The sequence below is a fragment of the Lissotriton vulgaris genome, chromosome 5, assembly GCF_964263255.1.
Source record: "Lissotriton vulgaris chromosome 5, aLisVul1.2, whole genome shotgun sequence".
In the NCBI taxonomy this organism is placed as follows: domain Eukaryota; kingdom Metazoa; phylum Chordata; class Amphibia; order Caudata; family Salamandridae; genus Lissotriton; species Lissotriton vulgaris.
This window is the reverse complement of record NC_141693.1, coordinates 564,830,760-564,855,761: the sequence shown is the minus strand read 5'-3', so window position 1 is coordinate 564,855,761 and position 25,002 is coordinate 564,830,760. Positions and strand designations below refer to the sequence as shown.

Sequence of the window (25,002 nt, the reverse complement as noted above, 5' to 3'; positions counted from 1 at the left end):
GTCCCTTTTAGACTTGTACACCCTCCACTCTTGATTCCTTGCCAACAGGCCATTTTGCTTTCTGCCACCCAAAACTCAAATAGCCAAGAACACCCTGTTAAGCCATTACACACAGAATCCAAAACCCCTCATCCCCACCCTCAACCCACATTACACCCACCCGCCAGCCCCCCTCCAAGCCCTGGCCTGTCCCGAGCTCCCGAGGGAAACCAGAATCTTTAGTACCCACGAAGCAAAATAGTCACACTATAGTCCATCCCTGTTCTGCAACCACCCACCGGAGTGCTCCACAGCCCCCCCCCCCTCCCCCCCCCATCCACACGATCTATGAGGCCTAATCAGAAGACCACAGGAGCAAGCAGCAAATAAGAAAGAGAAAGAGAGACATTGAAAGCCTAAAGCCTAGAAAATATCAGACGAGAAAATAAAATGATAAACAAGAATGTTCTTCAAAAGAAAGCCCCAAATCAGCGTCTAACAGATTTTAATTCTGCTTCCAAGATTCCAAAAGAGCCTGAGCCTTAATCAAGTCTTGGTAAAAGAAAGTTCGATCTTAGAAGAGGACACTCAAATTTTCTGGTTCCGGAAGAGAAGCAATAGCCCCACGTTTAGCAAATCAGCTCCCTTAGCTGCCACCTGAGCACCACTGTGTAGTGGCAAAAATCTGACCCCACTAAAAACTCAGCCCCTCAGGATTTCACAGGGTTATGTGGTCGAGCAAGCTGGTGTAATAGCTGGTGGAAGATAAATTGCCCACATAGATAAGAATTGCTCACGGGTATTTTGAGGCCCTCCTTTTAGAAAGCTTCTTGAATGGAAAACGGTATGCCAACAGCACCTGGCAATCAATGTCCCAGTCTTTTAATTGTTGAAAGGTCTGGCTAAATAGCTGAACAATGTATCGTCTAGCATCATCACCCTCCTGCCCTTCAGGAATACCTAGTATCCAAAGGTTATTTTGGTACATATGACTTTCAATATCCTCCATCTTCTGTGAAATGCCAGTAAGCCTTGTTTCATGAGTTTCTGCCTGTGTCTTCTTTACCGACTCCTGCAAATGTGCAGACCGGTTCTCCATGCCATTTAGCTTCCCAAAAAGAGTATCCATATTTTTTGACATTTTATGCAATGATACCTCAATCTTAGAAAGAGCAACGTTCAGAGACAGAGATTTATTTTTGTATTCCTCCCCATGTATTTGTAATAGATCGTAAATAACTAATAAGGATGGAGCAGAAGGGTCAGTGCGTGCTGCAGATGGAGCTTCTTTATGCTGCCACGGCTCTAGCTTGGGCAGGGTACAATCCCCAGAGGGAGAGGAAATAGCAACAATCCCTGATATGGGACCTGCTGGTTCTGTCACCGCTTCAGAGAGCAATGCATCCTTATTTTTGGCCCCAGTGTTCACAGGTGTAAGTGTGGTACCTTCCAGATCCCATGAAATGTCCTTTTCATCACCCTCCAAGCTGTCGGAGTGTCTCATTCCAAATGCTTCTATGCTAGTGGTGTGCCACTTCATCCTTTTTTTTCTGGGTAGTCTCTTGGAAGATGCCAAATGTCCCCCACATTGATCAATAGCACACTGCAAGCCAGGTTCTCAGTGTGTGTTGCTTGTAAGAAAGGGCCACACCCTTCCCACTCTCTCTCCAAATTGAGATGGGGTTTTTAGAATAATAAATACTGGGCCTGGAAAGAGACAGCCTCAGATAAGTGACATCCATTGTAACATATCTTCTGACTCAGAATTCTGATTGAGTGAAGATGTCATGTTCTAGTCCCTAATATTCAGACCCACTCCCTCAATAGCACTGTTAAGACTGAGGTAGCGCTAAAGATGAAAGCCCTTTAAACATTTTTTATTGGGTCCATCTTATATGAACTTTGCATTGACGTAAAAAAACATGGTGTATCTGTTTTGCATTAATTTGTTGTGTTTTGTGACATGTAATAGAGCAAAAGTATCTTTCCCCAGCCTTGTTGCAGGAAGATTTTTTTTTGCACCAGGGAAGAAACGGGGGCAATAGAGTGTGGACTCATTGCTAAACAATTTTCATTTTTATTGCTGCTAAATAGTTTAAAATGTTTGATATCAATTGCAACATAAACGAAATGCTACCCTGTGTTTATAAAAACGTAGAAAATGGAATTAGGTCTATGTTTACTTATTGCAAAGTAGAATTAACTAGATGTCTCCTTAGTTTCGTCCTTTTGGACACATTTAAAATCTGGAGATGTGCTTTTTCTTTCTTTATTATTATGTACAATCAGAAAATCGTGTGCAATCACTTTAGTCAATGTTTGGTTGCTCTGGTGCAAACTCCCCTGCTTCCTTTCAAATGTTAAAAAACGAACTTGTCCTATATATATATATATATATATATATATATATATATATATATATATATATATATATATATATGCTCTAGTTCTAATTGTTTGTACCCTGACCTTAAACCACAAGCTCCAGTCACAAAATCGAGATTTGCAACAGTAGAGTGTCGATGAAAAGAGATTTGCTTTGAGAACAATTTCAAGATTTGGAGTAGCTAAACTGGATATTTCACAGTAAACAGTGGGTACTGGGAACCTGCGAATACGGTGGCGAGGCGCCCAAACTGGAGTGCTGCCTTTTTTCAGTGCACATCCCCTTGGCAAACAGTGGAGCTATGCGGGCATTAGGTAGAGATTGGCGAGTCTAGAAAGGTCCCCCTTCACTTACAGGAGGGAGGCTAAATCCGACCTCTGAGTCACAGAGTCCCCGCATAGCCGGGGTTGGGTTACAGGCCTTGTATGGCACCAGCTGAGCTGGGATATCAGTGTCCGCCTTACAGCTGACGGCTATTCTTAGGCGTCACTTCAGCGGGACTGAGCAGGCAGGACAATAATCCAAATTGTGTGTGTTCTTTGTGCTCGTCCTATTCGTTTCTTCCAGCTTTTTCTTTTAAACCCTTTGGTTTGACCATTGCTGCTGTTATCGTGTTTTTGTTTTAGAATTGCCTTGAGAGGTTAACTAACCCCCTACACACAGAATCATGGCGTACAACGTGTCTCTTTCCGGACCTGGGCCGTGGGGCTTCCGACTGCAAGGGGGCAAGGACTTCAACATGCCGCTGACCATCTCCAGGGTAAGTGCCCGGGCCTTGGGAGCCTCTCCTTGACTCTATGCTAAAATAAAAGGGTAAACTTTAGGGATATAGCTACTTAGACTAGCTAGGTCTATCCAGCCCTGCCTGCAGTTAGGATGTATGCAGACTGTTTGACAAATGCTGAAACATTGAGGTATTGAAGTGCACTTAATTTATTTTTTTGTTGTAATGAACATTGGCAATGATGGCTTAGGACTTGTAAACTAGTTCAGCCCACTATGGTGACGTGTATTTAATTGCCAGCTGTTTATTGCTTTTTGGCCCCATAGTATGGATTTCTCAGTTTCTCCCAGCCAAAATCCCACTCTGAAAATGGTAAATATTTAATTACTAAAATGCCTAACAGGAGAAGAAGAGAACATAAGCCGATCTGGGCATCTAAAGCATTTTCAAATATGTCCTAATCAATTGAAGACCAAAACTGACATATTTAACTATGTATATGTTTTCTTAGATTTATATTATAAAAATGCATGGTTACCAAAATGTTCGTTGTTCGAAATTTCTAGCAAAAGACACTGCTTTACAAAGAAATGTGAATGTAATAGTGTGCGGTGGGGGTATTTGTCTCATCAGCTCCTCGTAGTGAATGTCGTGCGCTATGAAATAATAAGTATTGTCTGCAGTATGAAGGGCGTAAAAACAGGTGGTTACATGTATAGTCCATGTCCACTTTTTAGTAGGTGTTTAGTGTATAAAAACGAAATAGCCTATCTTTTGAACTTGTTTACACACTTTTTCTCTCTGCAGTTTATGGTCTTACTCAGTTCCATTCAAAATAATAAATTTCTGCACAAGTTAAAACCACGTGGTAAAAGATCTCTTTGGGAGCACCCTGTGGAATAGAATAGGCAACAACAGTGTTTTCAATTTCTGGAGGATAGTTGCTGTCCTGGTGAAATATTAACTTGGCAATTTTCCCAATGTAGATTAAGTTTAGGATATTCGATCCGAAATCATTGATTGTATAAATTAAAGTGAACTAGGGCTACATTCCCCAGAATGCATTTGTTTCGTGCATGAAACTCCGGAATTAGAGACATGGTGTCCATAGCCATCTGTTCTGTTCATGCTATCCTATCAGCACTTTCTAGCCGCTGGGAGCTTTGTTACTAATGGATAAGGCCTTGTGGAAATTAGGGCCTTTGGAGAGTTCAGATTTCGGCTCATCTGCCTGACACAGGCATACCTCAGTTGCTGGTCTGACAAGTGTATGTCAGTTTGAGTTATAGATGTTACCTTTGAAAAGATACAGAGATTTACGATTGTCCATGTGCGGTTTAGAGCAGTCCACCCAATTTTTATACGTTTCTGTCTCTTGTAGTTAGCTCAGTTTTTTAAAATACTTTTCTGTCTCTTGTAGTTAGCTAAATTGGAGCGTTCCATTGGTGGGCTAACCAGGGTGTCAACCTCACTCCACGTCATCATGGACAGTGCTTCTAGTCCTAGGCTTTTCACCTGCGCATTCATTGTGTTAGTCTAATTTTGTCCAAAGATGTAAACTAAGACTACAGCCCCCAGAATGCATTATGTTGTTATATGAAAGCTCAGGAATTGAAAGTGCCTGTGATTGCATGAAATGAACGGACCTGACATGTATTCCTTGTGTGACCTAATCTCATCTAGGTGAGCTCAATCGACTTTTTTTATTGCTTTCTTTGGCATTAGTTGTAAGGTTTGGGGTATCAGAGTATGTGTTCGGTTTGGTAGTGCCATTTTTTAAGTGACCCTTATTAAACTGTGTCCCCATGAAACGCAGCAAGAATGAAAGACTGCAAGATTCACCCTAGCTGCAAAGCGACTATATGCCAAGTGTGGAACCGTCAGCCAGTCTTGGCTTTTTAACCAACATCAAGTTGCAGTTTGGGTCTTATAATTTTGCTATCAACTCAAGATTGCAAGGACTCTAAAATTTCAGCACATAAACTGTTATTAGCTAAAAAGCTGTCACTCAGACTATGGATCTAACTGAAAGTTAAGGGAGCTGCAAAACAGAAGGCTGCTGGCCTTGCTTGCTGCACAAGGCAGGTGTACTTGGAAAGCTGAGTTGAGTAATGCCCCTGCAGTGGAGATTTGTTAGGTGAACTTTAAATTCACACACTGACACTGCTAAATCTGATTACCGGGGTCTTAATTAAGTGGGTATTAACGCCTATAAATTATATATGATAGTGACATCCAGGCTACAGTTGGTTATAGAATCAATGACACTAAGGGTTTTTTTTTTCTTTGCACCTGTGCTGTCATTAATCAAACAGATCTTTACTGCTTAGGCTCACCAGCCGGTTCGTGCTCCTAAATGTGAGAGACTCGCTCATCACTGAAACGTTTGCTAAAGTTATCTCCCAGATGAAGCCCCGTATTTTTGGAACGGACATCTGAGATTGAACAGCAGGGAGATGGAAACTCTCTCCTCTCGCGGGCAGCCTGTCTCCCCATATCCCTGCCCGTGCCAAGAGCAGAACTTTTTACTGTCCTGATGGTGATCGCATAGCGGCGGATTAGCATGGCGGCGTACGGGCTTGCAATGCGCCTGGCGCGCGCTTGTAAAAGCGTTATAGCTAAAAGTTCCATTTGATTGGTCATTTGTGAAAAGTAGCGCCATGTCTGCCCTTTGACCCTCTGCCATGTGTCAGTCGGTTGGGACTCCTCAATGTGGAACAGAGGGGCGATGAAATGGGGAAGGGAATGCTTGGGATAGCTGACAATTATCCTGGCTATCCGGAGAACAAATTAGGAACAATCCCTTGGAAGTGAAAATGTAGAACAAGTTAATGCCAAGCAACACGCCCACTGTAACCCAGTAAGGGGAACCCACCCATTGTGCCATGCACAATGCTAAGTTAATAACATGTGTCATTCATTCTGCTACTTCCATTTTGGGTTGGCCTCGATTAGGCACGCGTGCTAGGTTACCAACACTTTCTCAACATTGCTGAATTTTAGATGTACGTCAATTTTGGGAAACTGCCTCATAATGCTATAATATAAGCAGGACTGTTTCTGCACTGTCCGGGTACTTAGATACATATTTCTCTCCCACTTGACACTCGGGTATCCAGACTGGACAGTCCTGTGGAAAGGAGCATGCAAAGAGGGTGGGCTATGGAAGCAGAAGCGTCCATAATGTTCAGGCCAACTTACAGTGGGCTGAGTAAATCAGGCAAAAGCTTGTGTGCCCAAGAAGAAACACTGGGTGCACAGCATGCAAATGTATTTGGCCGTCAAAGTAGCAGTCTCAAATCGATACAATGCTGCAAGCCAAGAATCCTATGTCGAGGTTCCTGGTTTCAATGTCATCAAAATAGCTGATAGACCACATCTCCTCTTCCAAGGAAATAATAATGCAACCCATAGCATTCTGTGGAGAAGTTGGATTCACAGAATGATGGCTATACATTAAATCTACTATGATGTTTGAGGTGCTTCCTCACTGACATTCAGGTTCTTCCAAACTTAGAGGCTCATTACAATGCCGTAGCGGTGATTGGGTCCGACCGCCATGCATGCGGCGGTCCCGCATATGCATATATGATGGGACCGCTATTGCTGCGGTCGGAATCCGCACCTTTAACATTGCGGTGGTGGCTACTGACAGCAGCACCGCCGCGATGTGAAAAAGAGCATGTTGTGCATTTCACTGCACTACGTGGAAGGCACTACACTGTGCCTGACACTTGGTGCCGTGAAATGTAGGGGGTACCTTGGGTGCCCCCCCTGTGCACCCACTCCTCCCCCCAACACAAGGGGGGCCCGCCACAGGCCCCTGAAGACATTCTCCGGCAGCCTTTCAATGGCGGTTCAACTTCCACGGAAAGGCTGGCTTCCGTCGGCATCATAATTGTGCCGGCGGCGCCATTGTGAGCATGCTGACCGCTCCGCCAGGCAATCGTAATGATTGCTACCGGCAGAAAAGTGGCAGATGGACTTTCCGTCTGCCGCAATACCCATCATCTCATGATGATGGCGGAACAATCGCCACCGCCGGCCCGGCGGTGGCTAATTTTTCTGCCATCGTAATGAGCCCCTTAGCTACTTTATTTTGGTGAATGTTCATTATTACAAGAATATTGGCAAATTTCCACTAAACGTTCACAATGGAGATACAAACTTCTAGCAATTTCACCCAATTCTGTCTTAAAAATAAAAGTAACTACCTATGTTTATAACAGTAGAATTCTGAACTATTTTGTTTATTCAGTCATTCATATCAATTCATTAGTTACCTTCTGTTTAATACAGATGTTAAAAACCTTGCCTGGTGTGGGGGGTTTCATAGATTTCTTGGGAAGAAATGCAGAGTACTCAAGCAAAATAGATGTAGTGGCTTAGCAAAAGAGGCATCACCCCTCATGGAGGTCGAGCACCCTGCGTCCAGGTCAGGTTGTGGAAGATTGGGGTGTAGACAGCCCAGTTCCCTGGGCTCTTGTGCCACTGCACTTGCTGCTGAAGAGACAGCTAAGCCACTGAATGGAGTTGAATGGAGCAAGATGGTGTTGGTTGTTGGTGTCGGTGTCACAAGGGTGATATTTAGAAAAGTTACATCTTAATAGTAATAATGTTCAGCAAAATAAGTCAACACAAGCATGAAGGACTAACATTTTCTAGAATGGTTTAACAAAGAGCAGTACAAAAAGTACTAAAGGTTAGCATTTTATAGTGTGCTTAAAAAAAGAGCAAAACTACAAAACATGATAGTCAGACCTTAGCAGCAGTTGTAGCTTCACAGCCCACAATTCCCCTCCATTTCTGTTCTGCGATACCTGTATTAAGATGTTTGCAGAGCCCTCACAATGTACATCGGTTCTCAACTGGCAGCACTGATAGATGTTCAATAAACAGGAGAAGAAGCGAGTTCACTTAATGTTTCTCTGTTTTGACAAACATATTGCCTTGATATCTAGTAATGTGGGATCGAAAGAGCTCCCACAAACTGATAGGTTGCCTATTTTGTCAAACTGGAAATTACAAGTTCGGTCGGGCGCACTAAAGTACTGGGGTAGGTCTCCCTGGTCCCCTTAGAATAGGTCCACTGTAAATGTTAACTTGCTTCCTTTTTATCATCACTAAGGTAAAAAACAATGATTGTGAAACTGTTTAGAATTACATTACTTTGTATCCTGGAATTTTTGGGAGGGCCTAGGGGGAACAAGACTCTGGTAGGCCTGGGTATGCTGCTAGCTAAACGAGACAAAGCCTCAGGTCCGGACTGGCAGTAGTGGGCACCGGGCATTATCCTGGTGGGCCAGAAGGTTGAGGTGTTTTTTTACCCGTGGGGCCCGTTTTGTTACTGGGGGCGGGTTTTGCGGCAGTGCTGCAATATCGGCTTCTCATAACAAAAGTGCAGCCGTGCTTGACACTAAACCCCCTGATCTCCTCCCCCCCCAGGGCCGGAGCTTCTCGATAGCCCAATAGCCTCGTTTTAGATCTCTAGTGGAATCAAGAACTTGAGGAATGCCGAAGTGTCTAGAATACAAAACATTCAATTTTTGCAAAGATGCCACTCTGTTCTTATCCAGTAAAGATCCTGCCATCTGGGACACTCTACCAGTCACCATGAGAAGTGCTAAAGAAACCCTCCAGTTTCAGAAAGGCTAAAACACACTTACTCCAACTCTGCCTGAGTTAATGTCCCTAAGACTTCTCCTCATTAGTCCCCTTTATTCATCTTTACCCGCTTGGGTTACAGCCTCCATCGTTTTGTCCGTGCCCATCTTCATATCTTACGTGCCAACCATTCTCTCTTTATTATATATATTTGTGGCTCTTTTTCTTCTTGAAAGCCCTCTCCATGATCTTACTTTTCTTCCACTCTTTCCATTATCTCCCCTCCAGGGTCTCTCCACTGCTTTCAAATACACTGTTTTATTCTGTCCTCTCCATTCAGTGAGCTTATGCTTTCCCCCATATCCACAAGAATGGACCGTACAGGTGGGAGCAGTGGGGCGGGGTGGGGGGATTTGATTCGACAGATGACGACAAGGGGAAATTAATTATTTATTTAATTTCCCCTCGTCTGCTGTCAAGCCCCCCCCCACCCTTCCCCACCGCTCTTACATGCACAGGCCGCTCCTGCTTCTCCACTCATTTGGCCAGCAGCTGTTTTGCTTGTTATATTTTTATATACTCTGCTCTCTTCCACTCTGCTCCTCGATTAGTGTGCTCCATTTCCACTGACACTATCTTATTTACGATTTGCCATTTTTGATGTTGCTGGTTATATGTAAAGAGCTGCTCAAACTCATTCTTCTTTTGTACAGCATGCTGCTGCCTCCTTGATTTGGTTGCTCTCTATAAAAACAACAAGTAAATATTTTGTCTTGCCCCATGGCTAGATATTTCCTTATTGAGATATTCAGTACGGGTGGGAGAATTCCCATAATTTGCTTTTGCGTAATTATTTGAATATTCAGGGAAATTATGTAAAATTACACCTAAGTACACATAATAAAAATCTATCACATAGTGCTATAATTTTTGTGAGAAACTCTTCCTCTCGTCATTTTTTTGACGTGAAGATGCATGTCATACTGAACAATAGTACGAAAACACAATTAGTGCAAACTATAGCCACTCATGTTCTAGTTGTTCACGTTGTTGCTGCACTTCCGTGGTATATTTTTCCTTGAATGGTATGAAAATTACACGATTCGCATAATGGTGTATTTTCAGGATTTAAGTGCAACAAACATATATTGAATTTTCGAGAATTGCACAAACGACACTAGCATAATTTGAATTTCCCTTGGGCCTAATATTCATAGAGTTCTCGTAATGCAAACCTGCAGCAGACACTGCTACCCCACTGCTGAGATATTCATAAAGTTCTCACAGTATGTCTCTATTCTGAATTGATTCATACTCTACTAGTATAGAGACATCTAAGAATTCATCTACCCTGATTTGCATTATGATTGTTTTCAAGAGCTCAAGTATCTGAAGTGCTCTAGCAAAGCACCTCTATCTATGCTAGTAATGGTACACAAATGCACACAATTAGGTTATTGATTTTGGAAAAGGTGATGGACAGAGTTTCTGAATGATGCAGAATACTCCTACCCAGTCAAGAGATCAGGGCTTGATCCATCACCGTTTTTTAGCTCACTGCACCATCCCAGCTCAGAACCTGGCTACATGCAAATTAGTCTGTTCCTGTCCCAGTGCATGATGGGAACAGGGCAAAGGTTATTCACATGCATCCTGGAACATCCCCAAAGTTCTTGCAGTACATATCCCCCTGTCCTCACATTGGTGCCCTGGTATCAGTATGAGATCATATATTCCAAGCATTGCACTTCTGCTCTGCTTTATAGAATGTTAAACAAAATTAAAGAGCTCGCCTTATCACAGGTTTCCGCGTGGCAGTTTCACATGAAAATCAATGTAAGCCAAGCTGGTCAAGCAACATTGCACAGGAAAACCAGTTGCTCAGAGTACACTTATTAGAAATGAATGTTTATGACAAAGATTGAAAATTGAATATCTTATGATAAAGCTGAGGTTGAGTGTCAAAGTCTTGGGATCAGTCGCTCAAGCCATGTTTGGCACAAAGTTACAACCAGCAAACAGATTTATCAGCGTCCAGTATAGTGCTCCATGGACGCTGAGAAACGTTGTTTGCCCGGATTGGCTTGCAATGCTTTTTATGTGAAGGTGCCCTGAGGAAGCCTGTGATAAGGCAAAACGCGTTGGCTGCTCCTGTGTTCTCCGAAGAAGAACGCGAATAAAAGACAAACACAAACAAAAAGGACCCACCAGTGTTGTCTTTGCTGTTTTTTGTACAAACTTTCTTTGTATAAACTTTTTCTTGTTGTCTCTTTATTTGGTTTAATGTGTCTAGTGTCCGACCAATTTACAGCTGGTTGTTTTTGGTGGGCAACTTGTGCTTGGAACAGAGTGGTTACTTCAGGTGGTGCCGCACCAGGTCCCCTGGCTGCCAAATCTGATTTATAGAAACGCTCTGGCATCAAATAATGACTTCAATCGACCTATCACAGAGCATCTCTGTTCTGACAGGCAGTGTGTGCAGTAATCTCAGTTTCAAAACTCTCCAAGCCCATCAATAATCATTGCAGCCCATCACCTGGCCCTGTAGGGATTTGTGGCCAGTCCCTCCCTCTGCTAAATTAGTTCTTGGAGTTAACACACAAGCCATAGAGATCTACTTAATCTGGTTTTGGGGTGTGAATACTCCCTTAGGGGTTGACATCACATTGCATTCTCCAGTGGTTGATTATAAGAGTGCTAATTGGGATAGAAAATATTCACACCTGCTATAAACTGCCTAAAGTCAATTTGCTTTAAAGGTGCTGTGCATATGCGTTTTTTGATCAGCCTACCCGAAGCCTCAATAGAGAATGAAGTATAAAGAAACCTATCAACTATTATCTGTCTATTGCTAAGAGATCCTAAGATATGATAGCTGAGAGCTTGCAATTAAAACGGTGCATCCTGCTGATTACAGTCTCAATGGGCATCTGTGCAATGAACTGTTCATTGATTCCAATGCCCCTGACATAGATTGGTTTGCTTATTGTGCTGTTGCGGTGGTGGGAGGGGCTATCTCGAGCTTCATGCGGCCTGATAGTTAGGAGTTGACATCCGAGTAAGATCTCTCCTTAGTTTAGTGTGCTTTAGACATCAGCTTGCACCCTCTGCCACTGCAGTACGTGAGCGCTCAGTGACCACCTCCCTTGGCTGCACCACCAGGGTACAGCAACAGTGTTTCACAGGGACGTTTTCTTCCGCCTTCTGCGCAAATAGTGACAGCATGGGGAGGTAGCTGAGCTGCAGCCTCACAGCCTGCTGTCCTCCAGGGGCAATGACAAAATCCATTGCTGGCCAAACATCACTCACAGTCAACACTTTGAATCTCAGTCAAGAATTTGGCACAGAGTCATATATTGCATGCACTGTCCCAGTTTGCTCCTCAGAGAAGATCAGGACAGCGTGTCTGATTACAGTGTGTCCTGTCCCCAGTGCTTGCTTGAACTCTGACCATTCACTCTTGCAGCGGTGTGAGCACATCAGTTAAAGATGGAGCTGCAGGTTAAAAATGGGGGTCTGTTTTCACTGCCAGAAGACCATCCTAATCTCACCTGCAGAGGGATATCTGTGAGTGGCCTCTGGTACCGTGGACTGATTGTGCGCCACCTCGTATATGGAGCACAATCAGTGCACCACCCAGCAGCTTCTCTGCCCCTGAGCCTGGGTTTATAGTACTGTCTGGATGCAAAGGCAAAGACATTCTCATATGTGCATGGAGCAACTCACCCAGGCATATGAGGGAATGCCCTCTTGGGATTCTGTTGATACACAACGTCTGCAAAATTTAGCAGCCAGACTGGTTCTAGGCATACCTAAGTTTGAGCCGATCAGCCACAAACTAAAGACTTGGCATTGGCTGCCAATTGCAAAGAGGGTGAAATTTAAATCACTCTGCCTGACCTATAAGGCATTTCAGGGAAAAGGATCACAATTTTTTAGATATCATCTGAAACAATATGAACCAACGAGACCTCTGAGATCCGGCCAGTTGAAGCTAGTTACCGTTCCCAGATTTAGAAGAGAAAACTGGGGCGGTAGAAGCTTCCTTGTACATGCAGCACGCACCTGGAATCAGCTGCCTCTTGCCATAAAAACCTGCCCATCTTTGGAATCCTTTAGAAAGGAAGTAAAAACATGGCTATTCTCTGCATAACTTTAGACACTGTTCAAGGGATGGAAGGATTTATCATAGCGCCAAGATGCCCACGGGCATTCGAGCGCTTTACAAGTTGACAAATCAAATCAAATCACATTTTGCAACTCAGTATCTCTATAAAGAATACTAAAGTGCCTGGAGGCTGCATAATGTGATTGTGAACTCCAACTGTGCCTCTAGGATACAATTTGTTAAATGGCAACTGAAATCACAAATTTGATTCTAACAGATCTCAAAGACCTCCAGTCGTTAGTTTCTTCATTATGCATGCTGGACTTCCAGTTTGCAGGTTTGTGCACTTTCATCAACTGCAATACATTGAACCTGATTTCTGGAACACCTCTTAAGATCTAGAGATATTCTCCCCTCTCAAAATCAGTTACCCGACACATTGTACCATATTCCTCCTTCAGCTCCTCTGCCTGCTTACAGTTGTGCCACCATCCTCTGAGGCCAGTCAAGGAATTTTGATAAAGATTGTAAAAAATGTGGGCTTGGTGCCTCGAATGAGTGGGTAGGAGTTTCTAAATGTTAATCTCCTCCAGATCATTTACTCACAAAGGTACAAGACAAAGCAAAGGAAATAGTGCAAGAATGTCTACATGGGTTTTCTGACTCAGTTCACAGTTTAGGGCCAGACATCTTCATCCTTAGAGGAAGTGAGGGCTCATAGAAACATAGGATTTCAGGTCAAATAACCACCAGGAGCCATATTATAAATTGTGCCCCTGGGGTGCAATGGGTGTGTGTGTGTGTCTGCTTTGTGCGCCTCCGAAGCACATATGAATTACAGAAAGGGCCACAGACACTTGTGCGTCTCCTTCTTTAATATGGATTGCTCTAGTGCACATGTAACGGCAGTGCTATCATGCGTGGGTGTTTCCATGTTTTCATGGGGGTGTGGCCCATGCAAATGAGGGAATGACACTCGCTCTTCACCCATGTCATATTATGGACTTGTAGTGGTGCATAACAATTACTTCTGTAGGGAGTGTTCTATTTCTTCTACAAAAATTAATTAATACCCCAAATCACTTTGGATGTGAAGAATCAATCGAACAGGCATTTGCTGGGGGTCACGTAACTCTCAGCAAATACCTGTTGGATTGATTCTTTATATCCTTGGTGATTCGGAGTATTCATTAATTTTTGTAGAAGAAATAGAACACTCCCTACAGAACCAATTGTTGTTATGTACCACTAGATGGCCCAGGCTCACGGGATACTGGGTAACCCCATTAGCATCAATGGTCTTATGGACACTGGCACAGGAGCACAGATGCCTTTGAGAGGCGCAGTGAAAGTGTGCCACAAATAGGTGGTGCAATTACAGTGCGCCCACTACAGGTAGGCTTCTGGAAGGGAGAAATTAGGTCCCATGGGCCCCCAGAGGTGGGAGCAGTCACACTGCACCTGCCTGCAAGGGGATCTTTCTCTCCTCTTCAAAGTGTAGGTGGCATGCTGCATACACTGTGAAACACAGAATGGCTTTGAGCAGCCACTCTGTATTTCAGTTGAATGTGCTTCCCCCGATGGCAGTGGAAGTTTGCAGAAGCGCCTGGGGGTACCACGTTCTTTGTAAAATGGCACACTGCCCTGTTTGCATCCAGTGCACCTTTTGAAAGGGGCGCCGTGACGCGAATAGGGAAAGTGCACAGTAAACATAATACGGCCCTAGATCCATTTGGTTTACTCAACATTTTGTTACCTGCGAAACACCAACAATAAAAAGTGTCTAATTAGCTTTAAAGTTTCTCAGTTCTTAAAGAAGATAGTATAGTAAAACTCCTGTGTGCCCTTATAAGAAAAATAACGGTGATGGATCAAGCCCTGATCTTTGGACTGGGTAAGAGTAGTCTGCATAATTCAGACACTCTGTTCATCACCACCCCCTTTTCTGAATCCTTATAAGAAAAAAGCAACCATGTGCTGGTCCTTTCTGATCTCACTTCAGAATGAGCGAAGGGTGCTTTAGTCCACCCTACTGCATCCGACATGAAGCGTAGCAGCTGTTACATGGTTTTGAAGCCATAATGTTCAGAATAAAATGCCTAGCCATTACCCGTAAGTATCTATGCATTTTGTTGGGATGCGGCAATCTGTACTGTGTTTGTGCATCATGGTCATGTGAAAAGTACAGCCCTTGTGCATTCACCTAGCCACACGAGGAGAGTGATGGAGCTTCTGTGCACTACTGAGTTAGGTATGTAAGAAAACTGTATCCGCTTGCTGGATGCTCAAAAAATGTTCAATAGAGTAGAGTACCAGTATCTATTCAAGACACAATCCCACTTCAGGGTACTCAGGGATGTTCGTGGTGGGATAGCCGCTAAAGGCGATTCCACAAAAGGAGCTGTGATCATGAGAAGAGTTATTTCTGCGAAAGTCCAGCTGAGGAGTGAGAGCAACATGGCGGGTGCTCTCTTTTGCAATGAAACTGGAACCCTTGCTTATTGACTTTAGGGGTTCCCAGGTTAGACTAAATGCTCGAGGGGCACAGAATAAACTTCTACTCTGTGCAGGTCTCTGAGAAGTCAGTATTAGACACCGAGGACGGAAACACTTGCGCAAACTAGAAAACATTGAGCAGCTCAGAGCACTCTCTAGGCAGAAAGAACTTTGGGGCAAAACTGGGGTACTTGCACTGAAATACAGGGCAGCGTATCAGGGATACGCCTCGGGAAACCCATCAGATACTGAGAAAGCAGGTAATAACATTATCTCTGTCTCTGACCAGACAAAAACAAAAAGCTTGAAAAATTTCAAGGTGTGGTGGCCCGAAATTGTAAAATATTTTCCTTTACTAATTTTCTTGTAAAATATGCAAAATAATGCAAATCGTGCAAAATGCACCTAACTGGAATCTCGTTTGAAGATACCAGCCAGGTGCATTTCAACCGAGTACAAAAGAAAAGCAAGATACAGGTAGGAGGGCACAAAATACCTGATGGCCACGGCACACATCATTTTTGCATTTCTCCCAAGAAGTTCTCTACTTGAATCAGTCTTCAAATTATCAGCTGCTGTTTCTTCCATATACAACAGGGGCAGAGAAGGAATAGGGGAGCTATAAATAGCATATATTTTTTGCATTTTTTGTTTAAAAAAGCCTGGCCACTTGACACCCGCCTCAACCAACCTCAACATGTAACCCCTCTGCCAAATAAAAAAAATACCTGCCTTCCTGCTATCCACATCCCAAACCCTCTGAGCCCCCACCCCCATTTTGAAAAAAAAAGCTACCTTGTCTCCTGCCTCCCTCCTACATCACCCTCGGCATATACCTTCTCTGCTTTCCTCTCCCCTTCAAACAAACATGCCAAAAAAAACCTGCCTCCTGCCACCTAGCCCCACCACCCTCTGCAAACGTACCTCCCCCACCCACACGCACTGAAAATAAATGATCGGGTCCCCTGTCCCCCAGACCCACCACTCTCTGGGCAGTCCCATCCCCTTGCAGCCATGCTCTCAGATTGAGAATGGAGAACTGGCACTAGGTTGTGGGTACAGATCTCTCAGCAGATGTCTCTGCACACCAGCAGTGCAGTGGCGTAACACAGGCCCCCGCAGGCCCCGCGGTGTGCTGGGGGCTCCCAAGTTCCAGGGGGCCCCCTCAGCACAGAACTCTGCCCGGAAAGCTCTCGATTAAGTCCAGAGGAGGCCCCTCCACGTACCTTGCAGGGGGGGGCGCTCAGGTTTCGTTACGCCAATGCAGCAGTGAGAGGGAAGAAGGTGATTGGCACAACAGTACCTGTGTTCTCACATCTACCTCGAGGTCTGTGGAGACCCAAGAGCAGTGGTTGAAGGTGGGTTAGACTGCCAACTGACATTCCAATGTGGCACCTGAGTCTCTGGATACCTGGGTGAGGTTGTGGAACAAAGGGAAAGCAAGTGCTTGGTTAATCACTGTTGTGATGTCATTGCAGTAAATAATTGAGATTCTAATCAGGCTATTAACACTAAAGGCTTCCTGTGGAATCGATATGTAACAAACCTATACTAAGAACCTATAAGAGCCAGGGCAAGAGAGAGAGCAATGCAAGCACATTACGCTAGTAAAGGAGGTCCCATCATGTTTTTCGAGCTGTAGAAAACTGAGTGTCAGTGAGTTGTGCATCAAGAAAAATCTGTTATTTAGTGCCAAGATTTCCCAAAGGGTGAAAATGTGCCTTACAAATACACATGTATTGGGTGTCAACAGCCAAAGGCTTGTTTAGACTGAATATTCCAGCATGTTCGAAATTTCATGAATTTGGTGTTGAAGAGCAGCAGGGGCTAAGTATAGCTGAGTTTCCCCAAAGGGTCAGAATGGACATCAGGAGTCGTATTATGTTTAGTACCACAGGGGCTCAATGAGCGGGAGTTCCCGTTTGTGCGCCCAGGGCATTACAACATAGGGTGTGTGCAACCCCTTTGTATTACTGTTGATGCTAGCAAACGTAGCACCAGCTCTAACTTGAGAGGGCAGTCCCTCATTTGCATGGGGCGTTGCCCCATGCAAATGAGGGAATCACTTTACCTCTGCACCTGCGCCCTAGTGCGAATGCGGGTACAGAGGAAAGCAGAGACTTAGGAGGCGCACCGGCAATACCCCACAAAGTGGTGGTGAATTGTTAGTGCTTTGTCTGAGTGCAGCCATCTGGACGGAGTCCCTTTGATTCCTCAGACATCTGCCTGCAGGCGGGTGCAGTCACATACTACATCCACTAGCAGGGGAATCTATGTCCATTCTATAAAGTGCATGTGGGTGTCACCTGCACTGTGGAAGACGGAGCAGACTGTAAGCAGCCACTCTGCCCCACGGCAGTGGAAGCAGTGCATTCATGATAATAGGGCGCAACACCCCGATCTGCGGCAGGTACAACGGTTGAAAGAATGGGACAGTGATCCCGACCGGCAAAACGAGACCAGATACACATAGGAAATGGTGGACATATGTGTGGACAATAGACTTGTGACTAAGGGTAAGTGTCACAATATGATCAAGATAGTGGTGACATTCAGAGATTTCCTTGAAGACCTGAAACAGGCTTTACTGAAAAAGAACATGCTTCTAACACAGGGACAATGGAGGAATTGAAGAGAGTTTGCAGGACTGCTGGTAGAGTCGAAGCTATGCATGCCCCATTGATGATAGACCCACCATGAAACTAGAGCGGCATAGTGGGTAAGAAGACATGAGCGGGTATTTGAGTAGTAAAGGTTGGAGGTCAAAAAACAATCTTAATTCTTAAGGGTTGCAGCAAGGTGTGAAGAACAAAGCAGAGTGGGTTAAAGAGAGGTAAGGGAATAGTTTATTTATTTGAAAGGTTTTATATAGCGCTGGCTCGACCCGGGGGTATCAGAGCGCTTTACATGTGAACAAAACATTACGGGAACAAAGAAACAGTTGTTCGATAGCAAAGCATTCAGACAGAATAGTGTTGCAATGTCATTCTGCGTCAGCAGCAGGATCATAACCATCCATAATGTAGCAAGTGCAGTGGCATTAGGGCCCAGGGGTTTGAGAGGCCCCCAGAATTCCAACTAGCGTAGCAAGTGTGCTCTGGACTCTAAAGCAAGTAAATAAAGTGGGCCCTCACCCACTGGTATTATGGTAAAAAACAGTGACTAATTGGGCTGAATTTGCCCTCTTGTCCCAGGCCTCGGTGCCCTGTACCTTCTGCACAGTTGATAGCTACGCCCCTGGAAGTGAGACAGCGGGGATAATTCAATGTAGAGACACAAAGTTATGTTTAGGCCATAAACCTTAATCAGAAAAATTAAGTGAGCACACCCCATTGTACAGCTCGGGAAGGCAGTCTGGTGGTAGGGCTTACACTTAAGGCATAAATAAAAGCGAAGAGGGTGTTTCGGGCCAATACCTATTAAAAACATACTCAAAAGGACTGAGCAGGTCTCCTGTCTCACTTCATGGTTCTCTCGCCCTCCTGGGTGGCCACGTTGCCTCCGAATTGGAATCTGTCCTCCCCTGTGAGGTCCATGGGACCTGTTTTCGCAGGTCACCTCGTCAATCAAAGTGTGACATGTGGAACATTTGGTGTGGCTCGAGCCCAGCATTTTATAAAGCATCCCTCCTCTAAAGATAGCATCCAGGGAGAGAGGGTGACATTTTCAGACCACCCCGTGTCGGTCCCAAAAATGTAGGAAATGTAAACAAAAATATTTTAAATGCTTTGGTTTTATGGAGCAGCACCAGGGGTGACGAGAATTTTTCGATATAAAATTCAGGGAGAAGACCAGAGGGAAGGATCTGGTCTTTAGTCACGGTTATGTTTTTTAAATGATCTGAAGCCTTAAAATGTTCAAAACATATCCTCGATCGATCACAGGGGTGCCCAGTTTGGGTCCATAAGATTAATTCCCATACCAATAAACTAAATAGAACTAATGGGCCTACCCTGGACTCTCCCAGTCTAAAAGAATGTGGATGTCCGCCTTGCCTGCAGAAACCATATTCGAAACAAAGTGCCACGTGAATATTTAAAACTTACTTGTATATCTTCCTGTAAGCAAGTTAGTTTGCTTCACATCTTAAGGTGAAAAATCACCAAATCCATATTTCTTCCACACCAGAACTAAGTGCTATCTCAGTGTTAAGAGTTAACAGTAAAAAGTCCACCGTGCATGGGCCACAAAGACATACACTGCCAAGTAAATACATAGTTATGTATCATACATCAATTAGGAAAGTTGTAAAGTTATTTACAGAATTGTTTTTAATTTCAGAAGGCCTGGGTGGCCAGAGGTTGTCGAATTCTTCCAAAAAATGGTTTGACAAACATTAAACAAAAGTAACAAAAACCTAAACGCGCTAGTTTCCTTTTAGGGATTTGTGTAATTCCAGAGGCAGTTTTATCTTCCCTAAACATTCCCTTGTGCCTAGCCACGCTCACCTATCTCCACACTTCAAAGTGCTGCTGCATTCTTACTTATCAGGGGACGCCTCGTGGTATTTGGGATTGGTATGTGACAGAAAGATTAGTAAAAATAGAGTGTAAATTAGCCAGAGCTAAACTGGTGCACTGGGGAGGTGTTGGACAGCAAAGGGGGTTCTTGAAGGCAAATAGGAAGAATATAGATTAGGGAATACCATTGGAGCAGCTGCCTCAGCTGGAAATTCAGGAAACTGAAGGGCGCAAACAACATCCTGTCCGCGCTTGATACCAGCACTACAAATGTTCACAAAACATTTGGCAAAGATTGATGTATAAAATCCTATCCTAAATGCGCAAAAGTTTCCAAACATTGCAACGTTTTGAACATTCACCTGTTCCCCTTGATAAATTTGAGGAAGCGTTTGTGGCACCGCAAAAATCTGGTCAACTAATGCGGCAATTGAACTGGCTGACTTTTTTGCAACATTACCAGAAGGGAAAAGAAATCTAGGTAAGCTCGTTTTAGTACAGGTGTTTGTGCACCAGGCCTATTTATTCATTGTTATTTTTCATAAATGCACTCTTTCAGCAGACTGAGTGCCTAAGTGGGGCCTCGTGCCACTATGACCTATGTGTTTGGCTGAATTTATGAAAAGGCAAGTACTTGTTAGTTGTCAGCGCTTTAATTTGCCAACTTTCATTCCAGTACAAATCATGAATATTCATAGTTTTATGTTGTCAGCATTTATATAGTGCATTCCCATCACTGGTTGTTTTGGGCCTAGTGCTGTGCTCGTGTTGTAGGCGCCTGGTCATAAAACTAGTAAAGATGGATGAAGGCGTTAAGTTCAGCCCTGATAGTTTATGTCATTTCACAGGTCTTGATTCACTACACCTAAATCATCCCACCTTACTTTACCTTCATGGTGTGACCTAGAGCACCAGCAGTCTACTAGGGGAAGCATCTATTACAACGTGGGCATTACATAGTAGCGCCTTAACAACGCAGTCCTATTCCAAAATCCAGCGCTTCCCTAAAGCAAGTCATTGGAATGACTTTCGTTGTAATGGAACTCGTGGTAAGGACACAGTCCTGGTACTAGAACTCAGAGGTAGCCCAACGCCCCTATAGATGGAGTGGGTGTGCAATGGAGTTATTTTAGGGCCTTCTGACAACAACCTATTTAGTAGTGTGACGAACTATAGATGCCAAGGAAACACTGGGTCTAATGAATGTAGTTGGGTGTCATCGATGTTCTAGGATGCTGTGGCATTTTCTTGTGTCACTTCTATTGGACTGTACAAGGTCTTGTGTCTAAAGTGTTCAATTGAGGTCAACTCTTGAGGGTAACTGATATCAAATGATGCTAAGCGACGAACTATAGATGCCAAGGAAACACTGGGTCTAATGAATGTAGTTGGGTGTCATCGATGTTCTAGGATGCTGTGGCATTTTCTTGTGTCACTTCTATTGGACTGTACAAGGTCTTGTGTCTAAAGTGTTCAATTGAGGTAAACTCTTGAGGGTAACTGATATCAAATGATGCTAAGCCATTACTTCCTCACACCTCCCGCTTTGCTTGATTACTTAATTGAGGCCCTTGCGCCTCGTGGGCACACCAGTAGAAAGTGAAGGAAATAAATGCTCCTCCCACTCTCCTCTTGTCCTCTTTTTCTTGTGTCCCATGATGCACCAGGAAGGGTCTCTGTAGTGCGGGCACTCCAGCGAGATATTTACTTCGGAGTTAAGCAACTTTTGTTGCTTTAGCATGAAGAATCGGTTTTTCTGGTCGTCTGATTGCTTGCTATGTCTCATTAATTAATTAAGAAAAGCGAGAGGTAGCAAGAAGATAATGCTTCAATTACTTACCGGTAATTGCATTACCCTGAGGCTTCCTCCCACTTTGATTCATTACACCCTCTCACTAGCCCTGTTAGCGAGGACACTGTGTTATTCGTCCTAGACACTAAAATAGGAAGAGAGGAGGATGGGAGGAGCTTTTATTTTTTTCACTTTCTACTGTTGTATTCTCGAGGCGTCAGGGCCTCTCATTAAGTAATTAATCAAGGCGAGAGTAAGGCTTGGAGTAATTCAATTACTGGTAAGTAATTGAAGCATTTTCCATTGTTCTCAATATCCTAAGGTTTTGTGGCTTGTAATGTATATGCATGTATCATGCTTCTAAATAAAAGACTTAAAGATCTATGAAGCCAAGAAGTTTATCTGAGGTTATGAATACTAAGCCATTTCAATTAAAACCACTTCAGTATTTTTTTTCTGCAGTTTTGATATAGCACAAGTTTTTTCCAAAGACATTGCAGCACTTTGCGTACGCACCAGATTACATTGCACATTTATTCGTACAATTAGAGCAAATATGTTCTATAAAAAGTGTAACTCTTCTGTATTTGAAGGTAGCAAGCAATCCTTCTCAATGATCTCCAGAGCTCTAGCCAGAAGTACTTTTGTGGGTCCATTCCCACAGAAATAGCATTTCTGTTATTTTAGAGGGGCAGCTTCTGGTCTCTTTAACCTCATGCGCGCTAGCGTTATTCTGCTCGCACGCTGAGATTTTTAAAAACGCACTTTACATGACGAGCTTGGCTCGTCATCAGCATGCGAGGAGGCTATGCCATGACGAGCCCAGCTCGTCATCAGCGTGGAAGGGGTTAACAAAGATATTAACGAATCTACAATGCAATTTGTGGCTGGAGTATATGCTTCCCTTCCTTCTTGTCCTCGCTACTTTTTGCCCCACCATTATTTTATCACTAAATATTGTCTCAACTCTGTATGTTCAGCTCCATGAAGGGACTAGTAGGGTATATTTAAGCACTTTAGACCACCTTAATAAGTAAATATAACATTCAAAAAAGTGCCTTGGCTTACACCTGCGGAAAAGTTGAACCATGCCCGCTAGGAAGAATTACCTAATCCATTGGCAAACCTGAAAAAGGGCCAGCTGCTTTGCAAGGCCTGTCCAAGTGCCACAAGATCACTCCACACCAGTTGGAGGAAAGAAGAAGAATATCTGGGTCTGCATTGCTGTCATTGATGTCAGGTTGAACCTGCACTTTTCCCAACCCATCATGTGCATTCAAGGGTATCTGTATCATCCATTCGTAGGTCCTGATTTCGCTAGATGGAGGTGGCTCGCAACCATCTTTCTAGTTTAGGGCTTCTGAAAATATTGCTGATTGAAGTCCCAGTCAAGCCTAACCATAAAACTTACTAGTTCCTGGTTGGGACTGGTGTCACCAGGAACTATTGTGGGTGTATCCAGTCACATTAGCACCTGTTCACCACAAAATATTGACAGTCACTGGAACATCTCATGATAAAGGCCGCTGAAGGAAAGTAATCTTTTGGACTCAGTAAAAACAAAAGGGCCCACCATTTTCATCAGTCCCAATGAAAAACCTAGACTTCAGTTGGGTACTTAAGATGCCCTTGGACTCCAGTACACTGTGGACTGTGCCTCTAGTCAGAAACTGGTGACGGAACACTGGGTCACCAGAATATCACTCAGAGTAGTGGAGCACAATATAGGTGGGGTCTTGGTGTTTGGGTGATGGATTTTTGGGCTCTATATTATAAGACTTACACTTCTTTGTCTTCTACTGCTTTTTGGAGAGACACTCTTCATTTCACTCTGTTATATCTCAGAGGTATCAATAGGCCAGACTTGACTCCAGCAACACTGTATTCTATCTACCCAAATTCAGAGCACTTTAGACAGTTTTGCTCCTGTTAAGAATTACTGAACCTAACTCTAATGGAATTCCACGAGTCAGTCCAAAATAAATCCTTATAGGACAACATTTGCGACTGAGCAAATGAGAACAGAAATCTAGTGCCTAGCAATAAGAAGTTATACTGATGGTTATATGATGGCCCAGTGTAAAAATGGCTCCTCTTATCATGGGCCTCAATTCTGCTCCTAGGCTCTTAACTGGCCCCAAAAAATACAACCACATTTCTCCAGACCTGCTGGCCCTGAAATGCGTCCCATATGATGTTCGGATACAGCTGAAAATTGCATACGTGGCACACAAAGCCATCCACTTCAAGACCCCGATGCACCTCGCTCAGAAACTGGAGCTCTCGTGTGGTTCAAGAGCCTCCAGAAGTGCCGGCACCCTCTTACTCAAACCACAAAAATTCATGAAAAAAGACCTAAAATCGAGCATTCTCAGGGATGGCACCAAGGATCTGGAACTCTCTTTCCCCCGAAGTCACAGTGATCCCTTCCGCTGTCCTCTTCAAAATAGAAGTTAAAGGGCTCTTGATGAAGAAATATCTGCCTCAGTCTGACTTCCCCATTTCACTTTGGGGCTATAGGCGCTATTTTGTGGCCCAGCGGTTTGGCTCACGAGAATGTTTGACATTTTATGACTATGTACTTTTTCGCCATGTTGAATATTTGTTTGCATGTACCCGTCCTGTTGTATAATCTGTAAAGTGTTTTGATACCCTCGGTGGTCATGTTCGCGCTATATAAAACTTTCTAAATAAATAAATGGTTTGGATCAGATCTCAGCCCTAAAAAGTGCTATCCGAGCCTTTCTTTAATTGAACTATGTTCTTACCTTTTATGTATAGATATTAATTCTACTAAAGCTCTATCTGGAAATTTATTTAATCAAGTGTTAATTAACTGGGCCATACTGAATCTAAGTGTCTAACTTACTCCACCAACTAAAGTAAGTTGCCACTGCTCATCCTCACTACCTTAAGACAATGAAGAACTTACAGTGAGCAACTTGGATATGCATTTAGAGAGCACCAGTATAGTGGCCATGGGGCATCAAAGTTAAACAGTACCCCCAAGAATACTGCCTGGTAACCTGGACTTGCATTAGAACGTGTGTGCAAGTCCACTCCCTTTTCCCAGTGTCAAGACATTTGTTCTAACACATTGATCTAGTAGTGTACCCAGGGACACATGCATGTGCTGGAAATACCTGGTTCCGTCTGACTGCTATACATTCATCCACTTACCACATGTCCCCCTAGAAACACGTCATATGTGATTACTACTCCAGTATGGAAGAAAAAGCTGAGGAGAGCACGTTTTCACGAGAAGTTCACTTTTAACTTCAGTGATTCCAGAACAATGTTAATAACTTAAGACTCTCACTCTTGTAAAGTTACTTTGACAGTCAGGGCTAATTATCTCTGGAAGATTCAACAATTGCTGTACCCTCATATCACCCTCTCAAAGATGGTATAAAAGCACGCACCGGTTTCATATTGTTTGGGGCTTGTCAGTGT

At 43.7% G+C, this 25,002-nt stretch overlaps 1 protein-coding gene across 2 annotated transcripts in view; it reads left to right on the top strand.

Annotated features, from left to right (window-relative positions):
* The first annotated feature begins 2,755 nt into the window (after window positions 1-2,755).
* LDB3 (LIM domain binding 3) overlaps window positions 2,756-25,002 on the top strand; it is a 487,331-nt gene continuing 465,084 nt past the window's right edge. Inside the window, exons 1-2 of one of the 2 annotated variants that reach the window (XM_086922025.1) lie at window positions 2,756-2,893; window positions 2,992-3,125. In XM_086922025.1, the coding sequence (XP_086778151.1) occupies window positions 3,033-3,125 (93 nt within the window). In that variant the 5' untranslated portion in view covers window positions 2,756-2,893; window positions 2,992-3,032. The remainder of the gene's footprint in view (window positions 2,894-2,991; window positions 3,126-25,002) is intronic. The other variant, XM_086922024.1, reaches the window with a different exon arrangement.